Source organism: Chrysochloris asiatica, unplaced genomic scaffold, assembly GCF_000296735.1.
Source record: "Chrysochloris asiatica unplaced genomic scaffold, ChrAsi1.0 scaffold00041, whole genome shotgun sequence".
Lineage (NCBI taxonomy): Eukaryota > Metazoa > Chordata > Mammalia > Afrosoricida > Chrysochloridae > Chrysochloris > Chrysochloris asiatica.
The window spans coordinates 15353845-15363459 of NW_006408559.1; the positions used below are offsets into that span (position 1 = coordinate 15353845).

The 9615-nt window shown below is 51.6% G+C and overlaps 1 protein-coding gene across 1 annotated transcript in view; it reads right to left on the reverse strand.

Moving 5' to 3' along the window:
- Positions 1-7505, reverse strand: part of LOC102840433 (DBH-like monooxygenase protein 2-like) — a 20057-nt gene extending 12552 nt beyond the window's left edge. The window contains exons 1-10 of the mRNA XM_006861262.1: positions 7224-7505; positions 5712-5858; positions 5078-5239; positions 4668-4751; positions 3080-3247; positions 2885-2987; positions 2594-2760; positions 2253-2344; positions 1923-2019; positions 1328-1387 (exon numbers count right to left, since the gene is read on the reverse strand). Coding sequence (XP_006861324.1) covers positions 1328-1387; positions 1923-2019; positions 2253-2344; positions 2594-2760; positions 2885-2987; positions 3080-3247; positions 4668-4751; positions 5078-5239; positions 5712-5858; positions 7224-7505 — 1362 coding nt within the window. The remainder of the gene's footprint in view (positions 1-1327; positions 1388-1922; positions 2020-2252; positions 2345-2593; positions 2761-2884; positions 2988-3079; positions 3248-4667; positions 4752-5077; positions 5240-5711; positions 5859-7223) is intronic.
- Positions 7506-9615: the final 2110 nt, after the last annotated feature.

Below are 9615 nucleotides of genomic sequence, written 5' to 3' on the forward strand. Positions count from 1 at the left end.
TATCTATCTATCTATCTATCTATCTATCTATCTATCTATCTATCTATCCATCCATTCATCCACCCATCCATCCATTCATCACATCTATCTGTCTATCTATCCATCCTATCTATCTATCTATCTATCTATCTATCTATCTATCTATCTATCTAATAAGTCCCCACCCATCATTTATTCATGTGGAAAATACTGTAGAGCGTCAGAGTTAGACACTGTTTTCCAGGCGACAGAGAACTACAGGGCAGATATTTCAGGTCCACAGGAGGAATATGAGACCCTCTGCTCCCCTTGCAAACCAAGCTGTGGAAATCCTGTGTACAGTGTGGCTATGAGTTGGAACTGACCAGACAACACATAATAACAACAACTTTCCCCTGGCTCCTGCCCTGTCTCGTCTACTCCTTCCAACATTGCTTCTATCCTTAACTCTCAGTCAAGCCACTGGTCTTCCCACAAGCCCCATACTTTCCCAGTCTTCTCTTTCTCTGCAGTCCCCATCCCTATGTGTCTAAAGAAAATTCAGTTCACTTTAGTAGGACCTTAGGATTTTTCCTATGAATCCCCCAAATGTATTATCCCCATTGTCCTCTCATGATATATATCACGTTCTGATATTGATCATTATTAATAATGATCTGTTGGTTGTCTTCTGACAGTGTTCCATGGCTATTCATAACGTTTTCAGTGACTAAATATTTGGAAGGAGTCAGTCTCTCCTTCTTCCTAGTCTGTCTTTGTCTGGAAGCTCAGCTGAAACCTATCCACCATGGGTGACCCTGCTGGTATTTGAAATATCAGTGGCATAGCTTCTAGAATCTCAGCATCACACAAGTCACCACAGTGTGACAAAAAAGTGTTGTCTTGTCTTCGTCTAACTCTTTTGAGCCCAACGACCATTCTTTACATACTCTGGTGGCTCTGATAACAGCAGCTAACTTCTCTTGGGTGCCTGCCACACATCAGACATGGGTCTAGTGGGTTACATGTACAATTAATTATTTTTTTATGAACAAACTAAATGCGGCGCAAAGAGGTAGTGACAGTCTAAGGTCAGAAAGCTGCCTTGACATTCAGACCCAGGCAGTGAGGCCGAGGGTCATGCTCTTCATCTCTAGAACACACCATCTGCCATGGTATCATGGGCCATTGAGGGATGAGATAGGGAGGCCCTACACTCACCCCAAGCCTCGGGATGAAAGGGCAGGAGACGCCCCATGGGAAAGGGTAGCACCCTCAGAAAGAGGTCAGGTTTCAGCTGGATCCAGCAGACATGGGGGTTTCACTGGGGAATATTGTCATGGTGACATGATGGGGAGCAGACACTTACGAAAGTCATGGTGTCTCTGTCCAGCGTCTGATACTGACACTCCACCAGTAGCTCATCTCCCTGTTGGGGTGGAACAGGTATACAGAGTCATACATACCTGCGGGATACAGCTGGTTATATTGAGCTCCTTCATGGAGTCCTGGGGTGGTGCTGTGGGATAAAGCACTGGACCACAAGTTTGGTTTGAACCACAATGTCGGTGGTTCAAACCCACCAGCCGTTCCTTGGAAATCCTAAATAGTGTCACTATGAGTTGAAACCAACTCAATGACCCTTAACAACAACAACAACTTGTCCTCAGGCTTCCTCAGGTTTAGAGTCTTGGTGTGGCATTGTAGGATAAGCACCGGACTGCTAATCACAACGTTGGTGGTTCAAATCCACCAGCTGCTCCTTGGAAACCCTATCTTGTTGCTACGTGCTGACAAATAGCAATCCTGTATAGGGTTTCCAAGGTGGGTTAGCAATCCAGTGCTTATCCTACAGCGCCACACCAGGACTCCTGGAAATCCTCAGAGCCAAGGAGAGGGCACTTAGTAATGATAACAACCAGATTTAGCAGCGCTGCCCCTGGCTCCGCCTGCCCACTTCTCACAGTCTTGATCTCCAAGCGCTCAGGTAAATCCCGAGTCTCCTGTAGGTTGAAGTCATAGGCGTCGTCTTTACAGATGGTTCGCAGCTGGGATCCGTTTCTAGAAGGATCAAGGGAAGGGGTCTGCTAATACAGGTGGAGTGGGTGGCTCTTTCTGGGGGTGCAGCGTGCCCTGAAATATACAAGCTCTTCCCCACAGCTTCACCCTCTGTCGCCTGCGCTCTAGGGACAGAACTAGCTCCCCCAGGGGGGTATATCCTTATGCTGTAGAACAGATACCTGCTGCTCACATGCGTTTGGCACACGGAAGGAAGATTCCAGCTCGCCCCTTACCTGTACTGTACTGTCTGCAGAGCCCGGCCTGCCAGGTGAGTATGAAGCAGGTAGCCATACACCTGGATGTCGGGTACCGGGGCCCCGTTCATCTGTAACAGGGAGAGAGCACACCTGTTTTGCTAAGAACGCTGGTCCGGATCTGCCCGGGCTTCCAGCCCAGGTATAGAACACCAACCCTTGACGGTGCTGTTTCTCACCCCTGGATTCTCCCCCGATCCTTTTGGCTCCTCCTGGGGACCCCCCAGCCCCGATTCTCACCCTGTGGGTATTCTGTGCTCTTGGGGCTCAGGCAGGTGGGTCCGGACCAGTGTGTGTTGCCTCCCCTATCCCCAACTCACCTCCTCGAACTTCTCGGTCTTGCACAGCCCGTAGGACAGGAAGGACTGGGCCCCCGGGGGGATGAAGTGGATGGGGAAGGTGAAGAAACCCAGCTGGAGGACACCCATGTCGTATCTGCGCAGCCGTGGGCTGTAGTACACACGGATCCCGGACGAGTCGTAAATACCTGCAGCAGGAAGGAATCGTGGCAGCAAGCGAGGCCAGGAGAGTCAGGAGGGTGAGGGGGTCCCTGCCTCATCCCTAACCACCTTCCCATGCACACAGCACCCGGCTCCAAACAAGTCCCTCACCAGGGAGATTGTGGAAATTGCTGTAATGAATCTCCAGCCGAATCCATTGGGGGTCCCGTGGGGTCCCGATAGAGATGCCCACATCATCCGGGAACTGGTAGCTCTGTTGGAGGGAGGTAGAGGGAGCCCAGTGCCGGCCCTCCCTCCACCCAGCCATCCCGGTGACCCGCAGCGGACACCCCACCGCGGACTCACTGTGCCGCCGACCGCCCAGCCAACAATGACTTGGGAGCAGAGCGAGAAGGCCGGGTCCGCTCCATAGCAGTCGCTGATGCCGGTGGGGAGGGCGCTGGCGTTGCCGCAGGCATACACTAGGATGTGGTGAACCATACTCTCGTTGTGGTCGATCAGTTTGGGTTCAAACTGCATGAGGAGGGGCCGGCACTGTGTGACACCTTCACCCCACTCCTCCGGCACCCACCCTCCCCAGCTACCAGGTCTCCACCCTACCCTCCCTTTCCCTCTCTTCTTCCATCTCCGGTTTCTCTCCCACGTATCCACCCACACAGAATTATCATTTCTACCCCTCCATCTGACTCTTCTCCCAGCCCTACCACTCTAACCTGGTCCCGAGAACTATGTGCCCAGTCCCTCAGTACCCACATCCTGTCTCACTGCCTTCCAACAGGATGCCAAGACTTTCTGCTTCTCTTAAGAAAGTAGCTCAGCTCCCTCACACTTGCTACTTCTTGAAAGATAAGTGACCACCCAGAGGCCTTTGGAAGAAAGACCTGGCCATCTCCCGGAGCACACAGGGGGTCATCATGGTAAGATAATACTTTGTCTATTTGATCTAAACTGACATAGGAGCTTAGGGGACCACATCTGAGTCCCTCTGACCTGACTCTTGGCCATGCAGTCGGGTTGTGTCCCCTCCCTGCCTTCACAACAGCCCCCAAAGTCCATTCTCAGGCAGGACAGGGCTATGTCTTGCTCTCTGCAGATACTTGTTAATGACCTGCCTGCCTGCCTCCAAATCTCATGTCACTGTGAGGTGTGGGGACTGTGCTGTTGGCCATGATTCTGTGGTGATTGTGTGCTCTCAAGTCAACTTCAACTCATACCAAACCTCTGGGACAGAGTAGAACTGCTAACTGAAAGGTCAGCCGTCCAGGCTCACCAGCAACCCCATGGACAATCTGATCCTACAAAGATGATAAAGATGATAAAGATGATAGCATTCTTCCACGGGGCTGTTGGTGGGTTTGAACTGCCGACTTTTCAGTTAGCAGCTGAGCGCTTAACCACTGTATCACCAGGATTCCTTAACATACTGATGTTGTTGTTGTTGTTAAGTGCCTATGAGTCAGTTCTGACTCATAGTGACCCTGTGTAGGGTTTCTGAGGAGCGGCTGGTGGGTTTGAACTGCCAGCCTTGTGGTTAGCAGTTCAGTGCTTATCCTACAGTGCTACACCAGGACTCCAACATAGGGTTGCTGTTGTTAAGTGCCGTTGAGTCTATTCGACCCATAGTGACCCTGTATAGGGTTTCTGAGGAGCACCTGGTGAGCTTGAACCACAGACCTTGCAGTTCAAACGTCTTTGCAGTCTGGCACATTAACCCACAGTGCCACACCAGGACTCCTTAGGAGCTTGAATCCTATACTCTCCAACTCATATCACTATGGGTTCTACCAAACCCTCCTGGCTTCTCTGCCCAGCGACTCCTCCAGCCCTCCTTCCCAGCCATGCTCCAAGCAGCGTTTATCAATTCTCAGCACTGTCCCCTGCATTTCTCCCCGCCCATCCTGCTCAGACACGGCTGCTGTCCAGTACCCCGCACCTTGTGGATGTGATGTTTCTTGCTTACGATGGGCAGAGGAAGGAAGGTACAGGCGTAGGTGGTGTCATCTTCTGGAATGAGGAACTGGGGAGGGTATCAAGGCTGAGCTGGGGGAATGAGGTTCCCGGAGGAACCAGAGAGAGACCCATCAGGGAGGGGATTCTCCTTAGGGCTGATTAGGCAGTTCTCAGGGACTAAGGCCCCCCTAACAACTTACAGCTTCAGAAACTGTATACAGGGTCTCTATGAACCAACTCGATGCACACTACCACCAGGGGCAGAGCTAGGTCAGAGTAACCTCAATCCAAGCGACACAGAGAAGTATAGAATACGGTGACAGAGAGGAGCCAGACTTGAGTGGGAAGACTGACAGGAGCTGAAGGAGGGTCGTGGAGGGCGGGGGGTCCTACATCAGTGATCTCCAGGTCGTGGATAATAGTGTCCTCAGGGACTTCAAGGTCATCGGGGTGGATGATCTGCAGCAGGAAGATGGACTTGACAAAGATGTGATCCCGGTCCAGCTTCAGCGTGTCATCCTGGCCATATGCAGCCAACACCCGCACAGTGTCACTCTGGGGAGTTGAGACAGTGAGGGCTGCAGAACTTGGCACACCCACCCACAAGCCTTGCAAGCCCTCTGTACCATGTGATGAATGACTTGACTAGTCATCAGGGTACCTGGGGTCTAGCCTCGGAGGCTAACTTGCTGCTGATGTTGAAGGTGCAATCCCTTTTCCATGCCCTCTATGCCTGCGCCCACATATGGAAAATGAAATGGTACAGCCAAACTCTTATGTTCAAACATCCTCAGTTCAATGGAACCAGGAAAGACTCTTCAAGTTCTATACCTCCTGCCAGAGGGAGCTCTGGGAAGGGTGGAGTGGATGCTGAATCAGAAATGATCACCCTACAGAAGACCCCTGGGTTCCTGGAGGTGGCATGATTGGGTAGTGCCTGGGAAGGCTGGGAGGGATGGGTCTGGCTGCCGGAGATACAAGGGTATTTCCAGGTTTCAGGTGACCCCATTCTTGCTCCCCATTTTACCGTGATGTCGTGGTCGTGGGGATCACAGGAGCGGAAAGGTCTGGAGAAACGCATGGTGGTATAGACAGCGTCTTCTGTGAGTCCCAGCAGCTCCGCATCCTGACTCCCGTCCTCCTCCAGGGTGTCTTCATCCTTCAGGTGCTGATCCTGGAGTCCAGGAAGCCCAAGGATCAGAACCAGAAGCCCAGTGGTCCTACTTTTGTGGCAGTAGGCACCCTTCCAATGCTTCCAGGTGCTAATGTAGCAGAACTCAAGTTTTCCTTATATGTGTCGGGTCCTCCCAGGACAGAGCTGATCAAAGGGTGATTATCAGGGATGGACCATGTTGGATGGAGTTTTACTCCTTCCATTTCAAGTCTTCTCTCCATAAATCCTAACCTTCCCGTGGGGGTCCCCACCCTTAAAATCTCACTTGTCTTCTGAGATGTTTGGGCCACTCACCCTTTCTCAGCTGGCTCTTTACATATATCACCTTGTACTGTTAACATGTATCACCTTGTACTATTAATATGTGTCTTCTTGTACTGTTAATTGATGCTTAAGGATGAGAAGAGTAGTTCAGAGTTTTCCTCATCTCAAGTATGGGTCGTTTAGAAGACGGATAAGGTGAAATGAGAGTAATAATATTCTGCCTCACAATGATGCTATGGAGTTTGATGTGCAGTTTACAACACTGCCTGGCCAATCAGAAATGCCTAATATTTTTAAGGTATTCTTTTTCTTCTTATAAGTATTGACTGCCTACTTATTTCTTCTTAGAAGCATGTTTTTGTTGATAAGTGCCATCAAGTCGTTTCTGACTCAGAGCAACCCAGTATAGGGTTTCCAAGGCTGTAAATCTTTGTGGGAGTAGAAAGCCTCGTCTTTCTCCCAAGAGTGGCTGGTGGGCTCGAACCACCAACCTTGTGGTTCACAGTCCAGTGCTTAACCTACAGAGCCACCATGCTCCCTTCTCTTATAAGCATGAATAAAATGAAATGGTTGTTAGACTAATCAAGTTGTCCAGAGACATGGCTGGGCTTAATGGAAATTGAGGGCAGGAACAGTGTTCTCAAACAGCTTTGGCTCTTGCCCAGTGACCTGCATTAAATGGGCTCTTAGATAGTATTGGATTCCTGGTGTGGCGCTGTAGGATCAGCACTGGACTGCGAACCCCAAGGTTGGCAGTTCAAAACCACCAGCTGCTTCTCAGTAACTGTCCACAGGGTCGCTATGAGTTGGAACCGACTCAACAGGTAACAGTAACAACTAGTTCATATTGGGTACAAGTCCCTGTCAGGCCAATGGCTCCATTTTCTTATCAGTCTTGGGACATGGAAGTCTGACAGACAGACCTAGGTTGAAACTCTACAATGGACCACTGTTGAAGGAAGAGACAGGTAAGTCAGAATGTGCTCTGGGAGTGTGCCGGGTCTGTTTGGGGAATGTGGGATCTTCTTCAAGGTAGACATGGATCTGTCCTCCATTGAGTATAGGACCCTTGCCCTGGGCATGGAGTCACCCCAGACTTACCGAGAAATAGACGTTGCCACCAGGCAAGACCCCGCCAACTACCAGATCACCTCCCACGTTGGTGTAGCGATTTGTGACACCGAGGCCAACCCAGCCAGCTGTCTGGACCTGCAGTTCAAATGTGATGACCTCAGCCTCAAGGTCAAAGTCCCAGCGCAGGAACACGTCATTAGATGAATCAAGGAACCTGGAATAACGCAAGCGAGACTTGGGGCCGAGACGGTGGCCTTGGGAAGGGGGAGTCAGGATCAGGAGCAGCCAGAACAGCAGGACACGGGTCATGACTTGAGGGGCCCAGAGGATCTCTCTGTTGTGCACACCTGGAGGGCCTGGACTTATACATGCGTCCAGGCCATGGGGAGGGCGGGCTAGGCACTTCTGAGCCGATTATCCTTTGGGTTCAGGTGGTGCCTCTTACATAACTCAGGTGAGACCTGGCTGCTCTAACTCTGCAGCAGGGGCCTGGCATGCAGTTCCACTCCAATCCTGCCAGTGGGCACCCTGTAGAGCCGAGGGGGTGCAATTTCTCCTTCTTTCCATTTCTCCTCCTGTCTTTCTCCTCCCTACCACCCTCGTGTCTTTGGGCATCCTTCCTGGACACCCTGAATCCAGCATTTGTCTGCCCACCTGGGCTCTCATGGGCACTTCCATTTTGTCCTTGTAGAAGCTCTGGCAGGGGTATGGGTCTGCAGGGAGACCTAGCCTCCCAGACGCCCAGGACAGGGCAGGAAGGAACACAACTGTTAGAAGGAGCTGGGGGAAGGCATGATTTCCATCTCCTAGAGTGTCCTTGCTGCTAATCCCTGGAAGGACACCTAAAGGTGGCGGACACATAATCAGCTTTCTGATGGCCGCATCTAGGGTAGCTTTGAGTTCCGGCATATCCCTGGGGAGGGCGGAGGGAAGAAGAGGCCACAGGAAAGACAAAGGGATGGCAAGAATTTGCCTTTGGCGTGGCCTGTGTCTCACTTTCCTCTTGGAGCTGCCTTTTAGAGAAGGTATAATGCGTTAGTGACCTGCCATCAGGGTGACCCAGCTCCCCTACCTACCAGCCCACTGGAAATTTTGTGGAAACTTCACAACAACAGAAGGAATATTAGTGCATCAGAATAGAAATGAAACTTCCAATCAACTTACTTTCTAGGGTAGGTACCAGAAACACCAGTGAGCTACATAGGGGATGAGGGCACCTAGTGGTCAGGGACAAAGCCCCAGCAAGGACTTCTTTGGTCACAGACCCCAGGTGGTGTCCAGGCCCCACCATGCTTGTCCCCCAGCACAGCTTGCCCTAGGAGAAGTTGGTTTTCTGACTGCATCTCAGAGAGGGGACCAAGGTGTCACTTCACCTGGAGTTCCCCCCTCCACCTTGTGCTCCTTCTTGCTACAGCTGACCAGGACAGATGTCACCTCATCTGATCCCCACCTGCCATTCCTCCATGGGTGGTGAGGATACCCTGAAAGAAGAGTTAGGACGTGCACCCTGAGATGGCCCATGGGGTAGTACGAATATACCATCTGGGTAGCTTGCAGATCCCAGATTCTTCTGAACCCACTGAACCCGCTGAAGGCTGTTTGCTGCTGCTAGGAGTACTGGAGTAGTAAAGGGGTGTGGTGGGTTGGAGAAGGGAGGGAGCCAGGTAAACTGGGCACAGGAAGGGGAACCTGCCCAGAGAGGAGGTGAAGGCAGAGCCTGGGGACAGGGACATCTGACCTTGAGGGACGGGAGGGACAACAAGAGACACTCTGATCCCAATCTCTCCTGGGGATTAGGTGAGTGAGGGCAGGTGGAGACAGGATGGCGACCTTGTAACCTGAGATAGGTCAGGGTCCCCTGTTCTGCTGGCTCCCTCAGGGAACAGGCTAAGTCCACAGGGACAAGCCAGGACAGCAGCTCTGGGTCTTGTCTTGGCCCTCCTCCTCCCACTGACTGCTTGTTTTTTCTCTCTCTTCTCCTTTCTCTCTCCCAGCCTTGTCCCTCAGTCCAGGACAGGGCACATAGTCTACCCTGGTATTCAGCATGTGTGGCTTTTCCAGTACCTCGCAGGCATCCTTCCTCTTTCCCTCTGGAACAATGTGTCTGGAGAGAGAGGGGTGCACCCAGGTGAACCTGAACCTGGAGGTGCAGTCTCCCAGCAAGCCAAACCATTGCTATGCCTTGGTTTGTTGCCAGGAGTGTTGTTGGGGTTGGGGGTCCTGTCCTACATCATGAACTGCCCGTAACTCAGCAGACCGTGCCCTGGGAATGCAGCCTCAACTCAGACATTGCATGCAGTTCAGGAAATGGGATGTTGGGGTGCTTAACCACTCGGCGTCTCCCTACTGTTGGGGAGATGGCAGAAATTGGATCCTTAAATCTTCTTTTCCAGCTCACTGTTTTCTCTGCTTCCTGAAC